The sequence below is a fragment of the Haematobia irritans genome, chromosome 1 (assembly GCF_050003625.1).
Source record: "Haematobia irritans isolate KBUSLIRL chromosome 1, ASM5000362v1, whole genome shotgun sequence".
Taxonomy (NCBI): domain Eukaryota; kingdom Metazoa; phylum Arthropoda; class Insecta; order Diptera; family Muscidae; genus Haematobia; species Haematobia irritans.
In genome coordinates this window covers 264,105,302-264,126,028 of record NC_134397.1, presented here as the reverse complement: position 1 = coordinate 264,126,028, position 20,727 = coordinate 264,105,302, and the positions used below count along the sequence as shown (strand labels likewise).

Sequence of the window (20,727 nt, the reverse complement as noted above, 5' to 3'; positions counted from 1 at the left end):
CAAGTAAAATTCTATATATTTGCTACGGTTATATTTAAAAAAAAATCAGACATTGCATTTTATTTCCCCTCTCATAGACCTCTCAATTCATCCATCAAATTTACTCAGCCCCACTCGATCATTTGATTTGCTCTGACAAAAGTTATGGGTGCACTGACATATTTGACAAATGATTGAAGAGGTCTCCCCCAGAAATATTCACACTCAAAATACACGCACACACTCACAGCAAAACACTTCGTCTAACATATTTCGTATAAATGTATTGTTTTAAATAAATGCTTGTAAAACATGCATTTTAGCAGTTCAACAATGCAATAAAATAATTATACAAATATTTTTGTTTTTTGATTAAAATAAAGATTACATAGCTACCATTTCTTAATGGGGTAAATCCCATTACATTTCTATGGGAAGTATTTGTATTATTGTGATTTTTTTTTTAAGAAATCATTTTCACACGCAAGTGATTTTTATCAAAGATAATTAATTGTCTTAAAAGGTTTAAGACAATCAATAGTTAGAGAAAATGTTGAGAATTTATTGTTTTCATTGACTTGTAGAATTTTTTTCTTTAACCGTTGTTAAGTCTTTTTGTGATAATGCCGATATAAATCATTAGTTTCGTAAGGAAAATAGTGGTTGAAAAAGTATCTATAAACTAATAATACTATCTCCAATGTTCATGGTACTCAGGATCGCAAATCGGACGAATTTATTTAGCTTTTAAGAGAACAATCGAATCATTTTTACCTAAGAACTTGACAAAAAATCGTGTTTATGCTATAGTTGTTGGCCTAGTTTGATGGCTTAGTGAATAAAGTTTGAGGGTGATTGGAAGATCATTGAGAACCGTTTTAACTAATGACAATGTAATGACAGGTAATTTAACGGTGTAATCGTTAAGAGCGGTGAGGATGAATCGGATTATTAATTATTTAAATTAAATTTCTAAAAAATAAATAAATTAAATTAATAAAAATTTAGAACAATAATTTATTCTATATTAATTCGTATTTGGTTGCAAAAAATGAATGCAATATACGAATGTCTTGTAGAGGGTTATATTGTACCTGATTTCCATCTTTGGGAGATATAAAAAAATTTAATAAAAATTTAAAATATACACTCAAAAAAGTTAATGCTCTAGGGAACTATATTTAATTTTAATTGAAGGAAATTATAATTTTTTTAATTAAAATTTCTTGCATTATAAAATGCACCCATATTGAACTTCATATAGTGTTAAAGACATTTTTGAACTAAAATTTCATTTATTTATTAAAAAATTAACAAGTATATACGACCGTAAGTTCGGCCAGGCCGAATCTTATGTACCCTCCACCATGGATTGCGTGGAAACTACTACGAAAGACTGTCATCCACAATCGAATTACTTGGGTTGTGGTATCTTAAAACTTCTTAACATCGTTTTCTAAATTGTGAGTTAGTCTATACGTGGTATATATTAGACGGAAAAGGTATGTGTGGGTAAGTCTACAAATAATTACGAATCGATATGGACTTTTGCACGGTACGTAGAGGGCCAGAATTGAAATATGGGGGTCGCTTATATGGGGGCTATATACAATTATGAACTTTATATGGACCAATTTTTGTGTGATTGGGGATCGATTTATCTGAGGGCTATATATAACTATAGACCGATATGGACCTAGTTAGGCATGGTTGTTAACGGCCATTTACTAGCACAATGTACTAAATTTTAACTGATTCGGATGAAATTTGCTCCTGCAAGAGGCTCCAAAACCAAATCTCGGGATCGGTTTATATGTGGGCTATATATGACTGTGGACTGATATTGACCACTTTTGGCATGGTTGTTAAATATCATACCTCGTACCAAATTTCAACCATATCGGATGTATTTTGCTTCTCCAAAAGGCACCGGAAGTCAAATCTGGGGATCGGTTTATATGGGGGCTATATATGGTTGTTGGATACCATATACTAACATCACGTATCAAATTTCAACCGAATCTGATGAATTTTGCTCTTCCAAGGGGCTCCGGAGGTCAAATCTGGGGATCGTTTTATATGGGGGCTATATATAATTATTGATCGATTTCGACCAATTTTTTCATGGTTGCTAGAGACCATATATTAACACCACGTAGCAAATTTCAACTGAATCAGATTAATTTTTCGTCTTCCAAGATGCTCCGGATCGGTTTATATGGGGGCTATATATAATTATGGACCGATGTGGACCAATTTTTGGATGGTCATTAGAAATCGTATACTAACACCATGTACCAAATTTCAGCCAGATCAGATGAAATTTGCTTCTTTTAGAGGCTCCGCAAGCCAAATATGGGGATCGGTTTATATGGGGGCTATATATAATTATGGACCGATGTAGACCAATTTTTGGACGGTCATTAGAGATCATATGCTAACACCATGTACAAAATTTCAGCCGGATCGGATGAAATTTGCTTATTTTTGAGGCTCCGCAAGCCAAATTTCGTAATCGGTTTATATGGGGGCTATATATAATTATGGACCGATGTGAACCAATTTTTGCATGGTAGTTAGAGACCATATACCAAATTTCAGCCAGATCGGATGAAATATACTTCTCTTAGAGGCTCCGCATGCCAAATCTGGGGGTCCGTTTATATGGGGGCTTTACGTAAAAGTGATCCGATATGGCCCATTTGCAATACCATCCGATCTACACCAATAACAACTACTTGTGCCAAGTTTCAAGTCGATAGCTTGTTTCATTCGGAAGTTAGCGTGATTTCAGGGATTAAGGGCTAATGAGAAAAAAAAATTAAATTTCTCAGTTGGAAATCAACCTATCCTATTATTATCATTATATTCGATAATTCGATTATAAATTTCGTTCATCTGCATAAGCGAATTCTCATGTCTACGTAATTATGAATATGTAACATTCACATCTGCATGACGAGTTGGCAATAATCAACTTAATAAAAATGAAAAAAAAAAATGTTTTTTGAATTAAAAAAATTACGCGTGGTTTGCGGAAATTTTAATGAACATTCCCTGTTTTAGGAATGGGCAAAATGTCAACGATTATGACGAGAACAATCACTCAGCCCCTCGATAAATTCATCACTTAAAAGCAAACACATTTGAATATGGTTCGTATTTTGGCTCTTCACTTTTAATGCTTTGCAGCATGGGAATGTGAACATTTAATTAGTATCTTTAAATGCCAAGTAAAACAGAATAATTTTGCACAGACGAAAAAATTTCTATACAAAAGTAATATACAATTTGTTTCCATTTTTGCCAGGGATCTATGGAAAAATTTTTAATGGAAAACTTGTTTTTTCTAGATGATAGATAGACACTTTTTAAATATGTTTCGTTTTATGTAATGTTTTTTTTACGGTGTACCTAAATCTAGCATACATTGCGATTTTATTTCTGTAGGTTAACACCTCATTGTGCCATTGCCTCAGAATCAAGTTGAAGGTTTTCTAACTTTGGCACACCACAATGTAAGACAAATGAAAGTGACCGTAGCGGTAAATGTTTAGTTTTATGTTGGGATGATGCGAATCATGTAATGTAATGCAATTTTTAACAAATGTTTTATTAACAAAAGGAACGTTTTTTATGTGGAGTACAAAAGTTGAAAATAAACTACCTTAAATTTTTTTATACCCACAAGCAAAGGATGATGATGGCGGCATAATAAATTTGTCATTCCGTTTGTAACACATCAAAATATTGATTTGAGCAAATTTCATCTTATGCGGAAATTTGCTCATCCAAGAGGAACATCCCAGCAAAAAAAGCGTCGCCAAAAAAGTAGCGAAAATTTTATTTTTGAATCCTGAAGTGGTGCAAATTGGCGCGAAAGCGATGAATTTAACATAAGATGGATGTCCTCCATTTCATTAGCCGTTGCACTGAATTTGCATCACTTATTAAGGTATTCGAATGCAGTGTTTTGGATCTCAATTTAAAAAAAAATTGTAATATTTTGTGACTGTCATCCACAAATTTCAATTCACTCGGATGAAATTTGCTCCTCCAAGAGGCTCCAAAACCAAATCTCGGGATCGGTTTATACACACAAAAAAAAAACAATTTTTCTGAAATTAATTGATCCAATTAATTTTTTAATTGAAATGTCTTCAATCACGAAAATGATAGTATCAATCACAGTTTTAATTGATCATAGAAAAAATTCTTGATTAAAATATTAATTGATTTCATTAGCAAATTTCAATTAATTTTTCAATTGATTCAATTAAAAATTTAATTGATGTTGATTGCAAAACTCAATAAATTTTTTAATTAAAAAATGTAACTATTTTCAATTATTTTCTGAATTGGTTTTTATTTGGATTTACAATTGATTGTTTTAATTAAAAATTTAAAAATATTCATCACTTTCTTTAACTGACTTAGTCTTCCGAATTTGATTAAAAAGTTAATTGTATCAATTAATGTTTTAATTAAAAATTTTTAAATTTTCAATCATCGACTTAATTGACTTAATATTTCTATCATGATTAAAAAGTTAATTGTATCAATTAATTTATTAATTGAAAATTTTTTCAACTTCAATTAACTTTTTAATTGGAAATATTTTGGTGATATTTTTTTCTGTGTATGGGGGCTATAAATGATTATGGACTGATATGGACCAATTTTGGCATGGTTGTTAAATATCATATATTACCACCACGTACCAAATTTCAACCAGATCGGATGAGTTTTGCTTCTCCAAAAGGCACCGGAGGTCAAATCTGGCGATCGGTTTATATGGGAGCTATATATAATTATGGACTGATAGGAACCAATTCCTGCATGGTTGTTGGATACCATATACTAACATCACGTACCAAATTTCAACTGAATCATATGAATTTTGGTCTTCCAAGAGGCTCCGGAGGTCAAATCTTGTGATCGGTTTATATGGGGGCTATATATATATATATGTACCGATACGGATCAATTTTTGCATGGGTGTTTGAGGCCACCATGTACCAAATATCAGCCGGATCGGATGAAATTTGTTTCTCTTAGAGGCTCTGCAAGCCAAATCGGGGGATCGGTTTATATGGGGGCTATATATAATTATGGACCGACGTGGATCAATTTTTGCATGGTTGTTAGAGACCATATACCAAATTTAAGCCGGATTGGATGAAATTTGTTTATCTTAGAGGCTCCGCAAGCCAAATCGGGGAATCGATTTATATGGGGGCTATATATAATTATGGACCGATGTGAACCAATTTTTGCATGGTTGTTGGATAATATATACTAACATCACATACCAAATTTCAACCATATACTAACACTATGACCATATACTAACCGGATAGGATAAAATTTGCTTCTCTTAGAGGCCTCGCAAGCCAAATTTTGGGTGTCCGTTTATATGGGGGCTATACGTAAAAGTGGACCTATATAGCCCATTTGCAATACCGTCCTACATCAATAACAACTACTTGTGCCAAGTTTCAAGTCGATAGCTTGTTTCGTTCGGAAGTTAGCGTGATTTCAACAGACGGACGGACGGACATGCTCAGATCGACTCAGAATTTCACCACGACCCAGAATATATATACTTTATGGGGTCTTAGAGCAATATTTCGATGTGTTACAAACGGAATGACAAAATTAATATACCCCCATCCTATGGTGGAGGGTATAAAAAGCGAGTTATGAAAAATTGAATTAAAATAACTTCCTGCGTAGTTAAAATAAATAACATCTGTGGGTGGACATTTTTGCTGGGATTATGTTAGTATGTGGCCTTTAAAACCAAAAAAATTAGTCCTTAATTATATATAGACACCACAAAAACCAATACCCAGATGTTACTTTTTGAGCCTCCAAATTTCATTCGATCCGGAAAAATATTTGGTAAGTCATGTGAGCACACGCAAAGAAAAAAAAACCGTTTGGAAAACGTGTACCGAAAACGTTTTTCTTTTGTTATAGTTTTTTGAATTGCTTCGAAAAGTATACACTTTTATCACCAAAAAAATTCGTTCGTTACAAAATGTTTATTTTTTTAATAAAAAAAAGTTATTTTTGAACCAACAACACAGTCCATTTCGTTTATATCAAACATTTTTTCGGAATCTTCCGACCATATCTGGAATATATGTAAAAAAAAACTTTGGTCGAAGCAGGGATCGAACCCACGACCCTTGGCATGCAAGTCGGACGTGGCAACCACTGCTCCACGGTGCCCAACTAAATGTATTTTTCTGTTAAATAAACTTTGTTTAATCGGCTCGTGGGCGCCGTAAGCTATGCTATAGAAATATAACTTATATGGATAATTGACTATTGATGACAATAACGGCTACATAGCTCAGTGGATAGTGTGTTGGCTTACAAATTGCATGGTACCCGGTTCGATTCTCCGTCCAGGCGAAAGGTAAAAAATATTAAAAATTTATAAAATCGTATAATTTCTTATACATTGTTTGTATTACAGAAAAAGGTGCTAAGAACTAAAACATTTCGTGGAAGTGAGAAAGATGTGGGGGAAAATGCAATTAGCCAGAAAAATTTTTTTTGAGTTAGTCTTTATGAAATTGTTTTTACATCCTGGAAAAGAATAAACGTTTATCACAAAAAGTATATACTTTTCTTCCAAATACACTTCCTTTCAACGAAAAGCAAATGAGAAACGAACTTTGTTTGTCTAAAATTTCGTTTGGGAGGAAATAATTATTTTTTTGCGTGTATATGTTTGTATTAATCGCGCAAAAATTGGTTCATATCGGTCCATTATTATATATAGCCCCCATATAAACAAATCCCCAGATTTCATTTCTGGAGTCTCATGTAAGAACAAATCTCATCCTTAAATTTGGCTCTCTAATTACAGTGCGAATATTGGTTAATATCGCTTCATAATTATAGAATCCTCTATATTATTTAAGCAGCCTTATTTTGGGTAAAGGCGTTTTCGTTTCGCAAAAAATATGTTACCTTGGTGTTACACTACTTTTTCCCTAATTATATTTTCGCCCAAATGATAGTGTGATTCCAAAGTTATTGTTAATTCATAATATTGTCAGTCATTCCTCGGACCCAAAAGTGTCCTTCATATTTTGCAATCAATTTCAAGAATTTTGCATCTTTTTTCCAATCGAAATCGCCATAAAATCGACTCCAAGAAGACTACACATGATTTGCCATAAACAAGTGCCATGAGTCCAAGAAGACTACACATGATTTGCATTCAACAAGTGCCATGAATCCAAGCAATTCAATTAAGTATGGCAATCTTTAGTAGAACTTTCTTCGCAATCCGTGACGGATTGATGATTCGTTGGTTTTTTTTATATTAAGACAAATATTTCACCAGTGACCTAAGCAATTCGTGGTGGATGGTCAACAGGATTCGTTGTTCTGTATATTAAGACAAATATTTCACCATTTTCACCAATGGCCTAACTACCATCAGTAAGGTCAACAACATTTGTGATGGTTTTAAAGTCACAGATATATGAGCTAACAAAACAATAACACAAATTTCTCAATACAGAATGGCTGTAATGCTCTATATCAAATTTAGTTGACAGAGAGAGTTACGAATATACTTTTGTTTATTATGCCTGAATTATCCCTGTCAACAGTCATGTGTACATTACCTTGTAATCAACCAATATAAACAACTAACTTTGATAGAGAGAGGGAGTGACAGCCATGCTCTATAGAGGAAACTTTGTTCTTATTTTGTTAGCTCATATATCAGCGTATCCTGTGACTTTAAAACTATCAGAAATGTTCCGGCATTACTAATAGTAGTTAAACTACTGGCGAAAATGTTTGTTCTGTAAAGGCTACATTATTGTAGAATCTATTACCCAAATTATCACGCATCACGTATACGTTGCGTAAGAGTGTAGACACAATTGTTATTTTTTTTTAATAAGTGTGTCTACAATAAAATTGTCAAAAATAATTTATTTATCTTAATATCCAAAAACAAAAAAAAAAAAATGCCATCACAAAACTAAGCGATGATTTAGTATAACAATTTTGGACAGAAAATTTTTGAATATGTATAATGTATATTTATAGTTCATCTGCCTGTTGTGGGGGGATATTATGGTGCTTTTGTTTGCCTATAACAATGCAAATATATTGTGAAATTGTCCGGCGTATAAAATTTACACACTTTATTTAAATATCTAAAGTCATATAGATAAGTGTGTGTGTGTATATGGTGCTATTTTCTCCATCAAAATGTTGATATGAACATAGTATATTTGAATTTGCCTGACCTACTAAAGCCATAAATAATCTTGTATCACATCACATCAAATCAAAATCACTTGTATTCTAATGTAGATTTATTTCTTTTTTCACTTTCCTTTGCAGCATTCCTTGGTTTGAGCGGTTTACCATTCAGTGATGCCGATGCCAGTGCCCATTGGGGTTATCCAGATTACAGTGAAGATGAAGGTACGTTTTATTGTTCAAATGTCACAGTTCCATCAGTCACATGAAGAAAGCTAAAGAGAAAGAATGGTGATGATGACAATAAATTGGTCTAGTAATTGGGATGGAATTTAATGAAAGCACTAAAACTTTTTGCAAGTGACGTTTGTGGGAGTATGATGATACAGTGTTTTTTGTTTTGCAAATTCAAAAGAAAATGTGTTTAGTAATACTATTACGTATATGAAATATATTCTAAGAAATATATGTTGAAATTTTGACAAAATTTTCTATAGAAATAAAATGTTGAGAAAATTTTCTATAGAAATAAAATCTTGACAAAATTTTCCATAGAAATAAAATATTGAAAAATTTTCTATAGAAATATAATTTTGACAAAATTTTCTATAGAAATAAAATCTTGACAACATTTTCTATAGAAATAAAATCTTGACAAAATTTTCCATAGAAATAAAATATTGAAAAATTTTCTATAGAAATATAATTTTGACAAAATTTTCTATAGAAATAAAAATTTTTTCAGAGCAAAAATGTTGATTTAAAACCATATTCTCCTACATTTTTAAGTTTTTGAGTACAGTTTGGAGTACTGAGCTTTGAAAGCATTCTTTAAGACCTTTTTCCAATAAAATCCCTACTAGTTTTTATTACGTTTAAGATCTGGACTCTGCTATTTATATAGAATTTTTGTTCATTATTTTCTTTTGGCATTTTTCCTTACGATTTTTCACTCTAATAAACCACTGTGAATAGGTTTGTGCTATTTTGTGCACACATGTGTTTAAAAGATTTCACCTCAAAGATACGATACCATCGTCGTCATCATCATTTTCTTAAATAGTTAAATTGCTTCTCACAATTTCTATGGGATTTGGTGACTTAGTTTAATACAGAATAATTTTCAAATTTAGAATTTTCTCAAATAAAAATACATAAACACAATCATTACAATTAATCAACTTCTCATTTTAGAATTCCCAAAATGGGGCGGCATTTGTGATACGGGAAACCGGCAATCACCAATCAATTTAAGTCTGAGAGGAGCCATAAAAGGTATCTATGACAAATTAGAGGGAGATAATTATGACAAGACTATATCGGAAGCCTCCATGGTGAATACAGGGCATTCAGGTAAGATTGCAAACGTATAAATTGACAAAGAAGACAAAACGTATTTAATTTCGTCTTAATTACAGTACAATTATCTGATTTCGATATCAAATTGGAGCTAGAAGGTGGCCCTTTGAAGGAAGAATATGTTTTGGAACAAATTCATTTCCATTGGTGGTCTGAACATACCATTGATAATATACGATATCCCTTTGAAATGCATATGGTTCATCGTAATACCAAATATCCCAATATGACTATGGCCACTATGAACAAAGATGGTTTGAGTGTATTGGGAGTGCTGTATCATGCTTCGATGGAAAGAAATAGTGTTATAGATGATATTTTAACTGATTTTGTTCCGATCATGAGTGCAGAACAAATTAATAACCCAATTAAGATTAAGAGAAATTTCAAAATAACTGATCTTTTTCCGGAAATCCGTAGTTATATCACATATGAGGGATCACTGACAACGCCATCTTGTAATGAAGCTGTAACATGGATTGTTTTGGCTGAGACCTTCCCAATTGCTATAGATCAGGTGAGTTGGATTGGATATAGAGCTCTGAATATTCTAATTTTCGAAATTGAAATGGGATTTTAAACATCTCGTTTTTTTTTTAAATATGGTAAAATTGTTAAAGCAATAACTACAGAACCTATTATCGTCATTTTTCTTCAAAATGTACTTTCTGCATCTTTACCTCCACTAGCCCTTAGAGTCTTTCAAATACGAATAAAGATAATAATGAAATTACTGTCTGTGTGGGCAATTCCAGTTTACATATTACAGTTTTAAAAGCGCTGATTGTCTGTGCAGTTCTCATTGCTTCCCTTCGACTATTATGAATAGCCAATCAGACACCTTACACTTGAGGTGGAATTACATAACATGCGTTAATCCGTGCGTTTATTGAAGAGTTAATAATTCTCTTTGAAAAAAATAATAGTTATTTTTTTTAAGAAGGGGTAAAAGTAAATTAAAGAGAAATTAAAAATTATTATTTTACATCGGATAAGGCGCCATCTATGGTGAGGAAACAAACAACAGCTCTGTGAATTGTCATGTTTGTGGACATTCCCAAATAACATTCATATTAAGATACTGTTTCGTAGTTAAAAAACTGATGCCTTAAATGTGTCTGTAAAAAGAATGTCATGAAGTTGGCATTTATAAGCTGTTTTAAATTTTACAGTTTGAAAAGCATTGATTGCCTGTCATTATAGATCCCTTCCGACTACTGCGAATAGCCAATGATGTTACATTTCTTAATGACAAGACAACAATGGGTGGTTTTTTCTTTTTCCAAGTGACGTAGTGATCTCGATCTAGTAAGAAAGGAAAATTCAAATCTTTACTAAGGACCTTAAACTTAACTTTTTTGGACTAATTAAAAATATGGTTAGGTTAGGTTATAGAGGATGAAACCAGCCCGAAGCAAACGGACGTGGTTCCCACTTAGCCCATATTGATGGGAGCCACCGTGGTGCAATGGTTAGCAGTCAACCTTGCATACACAATATCGTGGGTTCGATTCCTGCTTCGACCGAACACCAAAAATTTTTTCAGCAGTGGATTATCCCAACTCAGTAATGCTGGAGACATTTCTGAGGGTTTCAAAGCTCCTCTAAGTGGTTTCACTGCAATGTGGAACGCCGTTTGGACTCGGCTATAAAAAGGAGATCCCTTGTCATTGAATCGGGCACCACTCAGTGATAAGAGAGAAGTTCACCAATGTGGTATCACAATGGACTGAATAGTCTAAGTGAGCCTGATACATCGTGCTGCCACCTAACCTAACCTAACCTAGCCCATGTTGACCCATTGTGTTTCTTCATAGTTTTTTTCTTTCCTCTTCATAAATCGTATTCGAGGTTCCAGACAAGACGATATTAGGAGTCTCTATTGCCTATGGGTCCAGACACCATCTACAAATATCGTTAGTCATTAAGCATATCCTTACCATATGTTTTCCAAGTGTGTTATGTCCTGTTATGATGCTATCAGTGGCCTCAAATAATATCTATGTGTCGCCATCAGAAAATCAAAGTTCTTACGGCTCTTGTCGTCCCATATCAGTTTGATTTGCTGGCAGATCATAGAGGAAGCCCAATGTCATTTCCATAAATCATTGTATTTGACATTGATCCTGAAAGTATATAAAGATAGCGGGATAGAAGACATTCGCCATGATGTGCGCCTTCTTTAGTCAGCACATCCGCCTCCTCATTACCCATTATTCCATAATGTCCAGGTATTCAGTGTTATGCTGTTCAGTGAGAGCTCCAAGCTCTCTATGACAGCGGCTGACTACCTTCGACGTTATGTTCGGATTTCCTAAGTGAAGATGCTGACATCGTTCCCGAATATAGGCATCATCAACCTCCGCCTGAAAGATGCTGTATCCACCTTGCTCCTTGAAATTGTGGGCCCTTATACTGGGTGGTAAAGAGCACTCTGCTCAGTTTTCCTTGGGTTAAAACCTAATCCACACCGCTTTGTCCAATCGAATAAAATTTATAAGGCCTCACTCATTATATCCGAAGGGAGCCACCGTGGTGCAATGGTTAGCATGCCCGCCTTGCATACACAAGGTCGTGGGTTCGATTCCTGCTACGACCGAACACCAAAAATGTGTTTCAGCGGTGGATTATCCCACCTCAGTAATGCTGGTAACATTTCTGAGGGTTTCAAAGCTTCTCTAAGTGGTTCCACTGGAATGTGGAACGCCGTTCGGACTCGGCTATAAAAAGGAGGTCCCTTGTCATTGAGCTTAACATGGAATTGGGCAGCACTCAGTGATAAGAGAGAAGTTCACCACTGTGGTACCAAAATGGACTGAATAGTCTAAGTGAGCCTGCTACATCGGGCTGCCACATAACCTAACCTAACCTATTATATCCGAAATCGTGTCCAGAAATTTGCCTGATGGCGTTATTACGATATTATCTCCATACGCCAGTATTTGTATCTCTTTTTGTGCACTCAGAATCTCATCTACTACGAGCAGCCAAAGTAAAAAACGATATCACGCCTCTTTGAGGCAACCCCCTTGTCGTTGTCGTGTTTCTTGTAGCATTTGCCAGTTCCGCTGTGAAGTAACATTCCCTCAATTCAGTCCTTTATAAAATCACTTACACCATTTCTTCTCAATGCAAGTAATACCTCGTAAATTTTCGTATTATTAAAGGCGCCTTCAATATTAAGAAAAACAGCCATTGTATGTTCTCTGTATGCCATTGATCTCTCAACAGAGTGTAGTGCCGAATCTATAGACCTGTCCTTTAAATAGCCATTTTGACAATTCGATAACCTCCGGTTCAGTTCAATCCTTACGTGATTATTCAGTATTCTTTCTTTTAGCAAGAAAAAAGTCAAGCTAAAAAGTCTGTCTTTGGGATGAGAGCCACCTTTACCCTTTGCCAAGCCTTTGGTATATACCCATGCTCCAAAGAGAGCATGGGTATATACCAATGCTCTCTTTGGAGCATGGGTATATACCATGCTCCGCGAATAACTCCATATAAAACTCACCCAGGAGATCGAAGCACTCCTGTAGCATACACGGGTAGATTCGGTCCAGCATCGGATACTTTTAACGACGGAATTTCAATGCTAATGCTGAAGCATCTGGGAATAGTGGGAGTTGAGTACCTGACCAGACTCCTCAATTTGTCCTTGGAATCACTCATTATACCCGATGCCTGGAAGATGGGAAGAGTGATTCCACTACTGAAACCAGGCAAAGATTCAAGTAAAGGTGAATCGTACAGACCGATATCCCTTCTCTCGCCAGTAGCCAAGACACTTGAGGCACTAATCCTCCCCAGCCTTGTGGAGAATTTTCCAGCTGCCCACCATCAACATGGATTCCGTAAGGTATACAGTACGACGGCAGCCTTACATGCCATTTCGACACATATCAACAGGGGACTTAATCAGCCCAAGCCGTGTCACAGGACGGTCCTCGTGGCGTATGATCTATCGTAAGCGTTCGATACGGTCAACCATGCCACATTATTCGAGGACATCGAGAATATGTCCCTACCGGCAGGAACGAAGCGTTGGGTTCTGAATTATATGTGTGGACGCCAGTCGTACGTGGAATTCAGGGACAAGAAGTGAAAATCCCGTAGAGTTAAACAGTGAGTTCCCCAGGGCGGGGTGATATCTCCGGCACTGTTTAACCTCTACCTGTCCTCCTGACGGCGTCGAGATTGTGTCATATGCAGACTATTGCACAATCATGGCATCCGGGCCCATTGTTGATGACATTTGCGATCGACTGAATGTCTACCTCGCTGATCTTACCAGTTATTTCACTGCAAGAAATTTGAAGATATCTGCCTCCAAATCCTCAGCCACACTATTCACTACATGGACTGCGGAAGAACGCAGGCAGTTGAATGTCAGAGTCGATGGCGAAACAATTCCGACAACAAATTACCCCAAGATTCTCGGGGTCACATTCGACAGTCTTTTTAAGTCGTCCGCGGTAGAAACAAGGTCCTCAAGTCGTTTGCCGGCAGCACTTGGGGTGCGAACAAAGAAACCTTGTTAACTACATATAAGGCAATTGGCCGGTCAGTGGTAAACTGCAGCGCCAGTGTGCACCTCAAACGAGCGATACGCAGTGGAATAACATACAGACCTGTCAGAACGCTGCCTTTAGAACCGCAACAGGATGTCTCCGCAGATCAGGCAGCATACCAGACAGGTATGAACAGGATTCATGAGGATACTGTAGCTGAAGCGGTGAGACGCTACAAGGTTAATCCTGTTCTCGAAGTCCGACCGCCGCCCATAGCACCAGAGGAGAGAGACCTCTCCGCAGTACACCCCTGGATCACCTTTATGCGGAGACCAAGATCATCCCAGTGCGTCGACACAATTACATGTTGTCAAAGCAGTACCTCTTGGGTTGCCATCGAAGTTGTCATCCGAATCACCATCTTGTGGATAGACAACCTCCACCCAGGAATGTAAGGGTTGATCTTCACCTTCTAGAGTCGGAGATCCAGCATTACAAAAGAGAGCCTCTAGATCAGGCAGCATACCAGACAGGTCTGAACAGGATTCATGAGGATACTGTAGCTGAAGCTGTGAGAAGCTACAAGGTTAATCCTGATCTCGGAGTCCGATCGCCGCCCATAGCACCAGAGGAGAGAGACCTTACCACGGCAGACCTTTAGAATCGCAACAGGATGTCTCCGCAGTACACTCCTGGATCACCTTTATGCGGAGACCAAGATCATCCCAGTGTGTCGACACAATTACATGTTGTCAAAGCAGTACCTCTTGGGTTGCCATCGAAGTTGTTATCCGAATCACCATCTTGTGGATAGACAACCTCCACCCAGGAATGTATGGGTTGATCTTCACCTTCTAGAGTCCGAAATCCAGCGTTACAAAAGAGAGACTCTAGATCAGGCAGCATACCAGACAGGTCTGAACAGGATTCATGAGGATACTGTAGCTGAAGCGGTGAGAAGATACAAGGTTAATCCTGTTCTCGGAGTCCGACCGCCGCCCATAGCACCAGAGGAGAGAGACCTCCCACGGCAGACCCAACTAAGATCAGGCAAGTGCAGCCGCCTCAATTCGTACTTATCAGTGATTGATAGCAGCGTAGCTGAGGTGTGTCCCATCTGTATTCAAGGGCCACATGACACTCGTCACCTTTTTGCTTGCCCCGCTAAGCCTTCCCGTCTCACTACCAGATCACTCTGGACACACCCCATCCTTGTCGCAGAGTTCCTTGATCTGGCTACCAGCTGAACTACACAAGCATAGAACAAAATGGATGAAACTACATTAAAAACTTTTAATAATCAAATTAAAAAGTCTAGTGTTCTACCCACTGTTAAGGACACCGGAAACACATGTTTCCATATTTAGTTTACTGTATCCATATTATTCTTGGCGTCGGCTTGACTGCTGAGCCGATACAAAATTCTCTATTTGGCTCCGATCAATTATCCACTGATGCAACTTTTGTTACAAACTTTTTGAGTAGCTGCTCTAATTAGATACGCCAATCGGCTTCCGCTTACAAAGCTAAATGGAGAAACACTGATAACATAGACTTTGACATTAGGAAACATGAGAGATAACAGGTTGGCTGATAAGTCCCCGGTCTAACAAAGAAAAACACATTTTTTTGTCAAAATTCGTTTTTATTATTCAACATAGTTCCCTTCAAGAGCGATATAACGATTATAACGACCTTCCAATTTTCTGATACCATTTTGGTAGTACTCCTTCGGTTTTGCCTCAAAATAGGCCTCAGTTTCGGCGATCTCCTCTTCATTGCAGCCAATTTTTTTCCCTGCGAGCATCCTTTTGAGGTCTGAGAACAAGAAAAAGTCGCTGGGGGCCAGATCTGGAGAATACGGTGGGTGGGGAAGCAATTCGAAGCCCAATTAATGAATTTTTGCCATCGTTCTCAATGACTTGTGGCACGGTGCGTTGTCTTGGTGGAACAACACTTTTTTCTTCTTCATATGGGGCCGTTTTGCCGCGATTTCGACCTTCAAACGCTCCAATAACGCCATATAATAGTTACTGTTGATGGTTTTTCCCTTCTCAAGATAATCGATAAAAATTATTCCATGCGCATCCCAAAAAACGGAGGCCTTTACTTTGCCAGCGGACTTATGAGTCTTTCCACGCTTCGGAGACGGTTCACCGGTCGCTGTCCACTCAGCCGACTGCCGATTGGACTCAGGAGTGTATTGATGGAGCCATGTTTCATCCATTGTCACATATCGACGGAAAAACTAGGGTGTATTACGAGTTAACAGCTGCAAACACCGCTCAGAATCATCAAAACGTTGTTGTTTTTGGTCAAATGTGAGCTCGCGCGGCAGTCATTTTGCACAGAGCTTCCGCATATTCAAATATTGATGAATGATATGACCAACATGTTCCTTTGATATCTTTAAGGCCTCTGCTATCTCGATCAACTTCATTTTACGGTCATTCAAAATCATTTTGTGGATTTTTTTTATGTTTTCGTCGGTAACCACCTCTTTCGGCCGTTCACTGCGTTCACCGTCCTCCGTGTTCATTTCACCACGCTTGAATTTTGCATACCAATCAATTATTGTTGATTTTCCTGGGGCAGAGTCCGGAAACTCATTATCAAGCCAAGTGTTTACTTCCACCGTATTTTTTTTTTCCTTCAGAAAACAGTATTTTATCAAAACACGAAATTCCTTTTTTTCCATTTTTTTCACAATAACAAAAGTTGCTTCACAAAAGACGCTTTATCTCACAAACTAATTGCCTTACAGACGTCAAATTTTGACACGAATCATTTGAAAGTTGGTACTATATAAAAATAATATGCATTTAATACTAGCGACGCCATCTATGTGTCAGACCGGGGACTTATCAGCCAACCTGTTAAAATAAAAATAAATAATCAAATTAAAAAGTCTAGTGTTCTACCCACTGTTAAGGACACCGGAAACACATGTTTCCATATTTAGTTTAATGTATCCAAATTTTTCTTGGCGTCGGCTTGACTGCTGAGCCGATACATTATCCACTGATGCAACTTTTGTGACAAACTTTTTGAGTAGCTCCTCTAACATAATTAGATACGCCAATCGGCCTCCGCTTACAAAGCTAAATGGAGAAACACTGATAACATAGACTTTGACATTAGGAAACATGAGAGGTATTGCCACTATTACAAAAAGTAACGTCCGAAAGGTCATAAACGTTTCGATTAGAGATAGTTCATTAAGGCGAGATTTACTATAAATTTTTAATATATTGCAACACTTTTATAATTTTACATCTGTCATCTGAAATTTTTCTATCACCACAAGTTTTATTTAAATTTATTCATATAAGATGTTCAATTCTATTTCAGGTTGATGCCTTCAAGACTCTGGAATATGAGAATGGAAAAACCTTGGCCAATAACTATCGCAATATTCAGAAAACCAATAATCGTGCCATTATTATAGCATCCAATGATGAATTCTCTGGATCGGGATCTGCTTCGCTGAGTACCCTATCGATGTTCTCTATGCTCGCAGCTGCATTCATAATGAAATATTTGAATTAAGCATGGAGTCAGCAAGGAGTAGTATAGCTCTCTATCCCAGAATAGCTCTCTACAAAATTTTCAAGTCAGATTTATTTTTTTTTTTAAATACCAAAGATATTCTTTTTGTTTTCTTAATTTAATCATAGACTAATATATTTATGTAATGTGTATGTATGTATAACATATAGTTGTGGTAGTGCTGTGTATCCTATAGTTCCTTTTTTGATGAAAATAAGAATGTGAGCGAAAATTTAGTAAAGAAAAATTTTTAGCATAAGTTAAGTATCACAGTTAACTGTTAAATTGCATTTTTGTTTTGAAAACTCTCATCACACAACAAAGTATCTCAAATAATTTTAGTTCATGGAAACATCGAAACATTCAAAGTACCTAAGGTTGAATAGAATCAAAAGAAACGAAATCAATTTCACATGACAAAGTCCCAATGACTAAACATTAGTTTTTTTTTTTGCTTTTGACAAAAGAAATAAAATAATAATATTATATGCCATTCTTCTTTATAAGTTATTTGGTCTGTTGTTATCTAATAAGTATAGTGATGTAGCTTTTAATTGTTAACTATTTGGCAACAAAAACTATTTAATCTTTTAGTTTTTTTATACATATAAAAATTGTGTAATTTGCTTTTATTTTATTTTATTTTGTTTGCAAACTAGTCAATGTCGTTGAAATAAAATTTTATTTGTAATTTTTATTGGGTTGTATTTAATTTGAAAATATGGTATGGAGAATTGCTAAAAAATTACAAAGGCTTGAAAATGATAAATTTGTGTTTATCCTACAAACAAAGCATTGCAATAATTTCTTATATTGCAATGATAATACAAAAAATAACTATTTGATCCGAAAACCGCTTACTTGGAATGGTTTTGAAGGAAAACGATTTGCAACAAAAGCCGTTGTGAAGCTACTACTAAAGCTGTTGTAATCATGAAATAGTTATTGTAAATCGAAGTATACTTTTAGGCGAGTATATAATAAATTAAAAACCTTGGGTAAAACTATGCTACAAAATTGTTATTATCTAAAACAACTTTACGATTTATTGCACAAATTATGTTGAATTGAGTTGCATTAAATTACACAGGGGAACAAAATTGAACTTTTTTGTGTTGATTTGAAATTTATAGCAAATTTGTAGTAATTCGAGGTCCTTGAATCCAAATCTGCACTTGGTTTTTTTCTATCAGCTCGACTTTTCGAGATATACCGTTATATTCAAAATTAAGGCACCTCCGCTACATATATTGGAATAACTGAAAACGGTTCAACATATTAATAAAAAAATCCAAAACACCGAAAAAATATTCTTTTTAAGCCGTACTTACATTGTTTTTAAATTTCGCAAGTCATTTTAGAGCCATCGTCCTTTGGATCGTACTCCTCTTATCCCATTCGCTTCTTCAGGTGTCGCAAACACGCTTGCCACTCGTGCCAAAAATAATATACCAAAATTTAAAGAAAATTTTACAAAGAATTCACTAAATTAAAAAAAAAAAACTATTTTGAAGTTTTTTTTTTATCAAAATTTTTTCTTCGAAAGAAATGTTCTACTATTTCATTTTAGAAGCTAATTTCAATATTTGCAATATTATATATTATAATCTCTCCTATTAGCGACAATTTTTTGGGTGTGTAAATATCTCTTGAATTGTAAATGTTTTTAATTTTAGGCGTTCTAATGATTTTAGCTTACAACAACAAGGGAAAGTTACTAAATGCACAAAAAGGGAGAACTTACACACAATGGATTTTGATAGTATGAAAATTAAATTGTTTAAAGATATTAAATTTATAGAAAATTTTGTTAAAATTTTATTTCTAAAGAAAATTTTGTCAAAATTTTACTTCTATATTTTGTTGTTGTTTTTTGATTTCAGCTTAAAACCATGCAATGACAAACTACAAGTGTAGCTTAACCAACAGAGGAAAACAATGTTTGTCAAATTTATTTGGGCAAAGCCCTATAGACTACAAGATAGTTGGATGGACGCACGTTTCGGAATTACCACATTCCTCATCAGCATCCTCTACTTGCAGCAAAACTATCAACCAATTATCAGAATAAATTCAGGCAGTTCACTAAACCCATGGTGAACCACACTTGAACCTTCCGAAAAAAAGGTTTTGCATGTAGCCGCCTTATGCCGAAATAAATTCGTACAAACATATCTCTTTTCCTATGCCACTATCAAATCATCGTTTTAGTGCAGTTGGCTGGGTTTTGTCAAAATTTTATTTTTATAGAGAATTTTGTCAAAATTTTATTTTTATAGAAAAAAATAGAAATTTTGTCAAAATTTTATTTTTATAGAAAATTTTGTCAAAATTTTATTTCTATAGCAATTTTTTTCTAAAATTTTATATCTATAGAAAATTTTGTCAAAATTTTGTTTTTATAGAAAATTTTGTCAAAATTTTATTTCTATAGCAATTTTTTTATTTCTATAGAAAATTTTGTCAACATTCTATTTCTATAGAAAATTGTGACAAATTTTCATTTCTTCGGAATTTTTCTTCATATTTTAAATTTTGATAAAATGTTATTTCCATAGAAAATTTTTTCAAAATTTTATTTCTATAGAAAATTTTGTGAACATTTTATTTCTATAGAAAAATTTGTCAAAATTTTATTTTTATAGAAACTTTTTTCAAAATTTTATTTCTATAGAAAATTTTGTCCAAATTTTATTTCTATAGCAAATTTTGTCAAAATTTTATTTCCATAGAAAATTTTGTCAACATTTTATTTCTGTAGAAACTTTTGTCAAAATTTAATTTCTATAGAATATTTTGTCAAAATTTTATTTCTATAGAAAATTTTGTCAAAATTTTATTTCTATAGAAAATTTTGTCAAAATTTTATTTCTATAGAAAATTTTGTCAAAATTTTATTTCTATAGAAAATTTTGTCAAAATTTTATTTCTATAGAAAAATTTGTCAAAACTGTATTTCTATAGAAATTTTTGTCAAAACTTTATTTCTATAGAAAATGTTGGCAACATTTTATTTCTATAGACAATTTTGTCAAAATTTTATTTTTATAGAAAATTTTGTCAAAATTTTATATCTATAGAAAATTTT

General features: G+C 34.8%; 1 protein-coding gene across 1 annotated transcript in view; it reads left to right on the top strand.

Annotated features, from left to right (window-relative positions):
- CAH7 (Carbonic anhydrase 7) overlaps nt 1–18,336 on the top strand; it is a 71,027-nt gene extending 52,691 nt beyond the window's left edge. The window contains exons 2-5 of the mRNA XM_075292235.1: nt 8,365–8,448; nt 9,418–9,576; nt 9,642–10,099; nt 17,442–18,336. Coding sequence (XP_075148350.1) covers nt 8,365–8,448; nt 9,418–9,576; nt 9,642–10,099; nt 17,442–17,639 — 899 coding nt within the window. The 3' untranslated portion in view covers nt 17,640–18,336. The remainder of the gene's footprint in view (nt 1–8,364; nt 8,449–9,417; nt 9,577–9,641; nt 10,100–17,441) is intronic.
- The last annotated feature ends 2,391 nt before the right edge of the window (nt 18,337–20,727 follow it).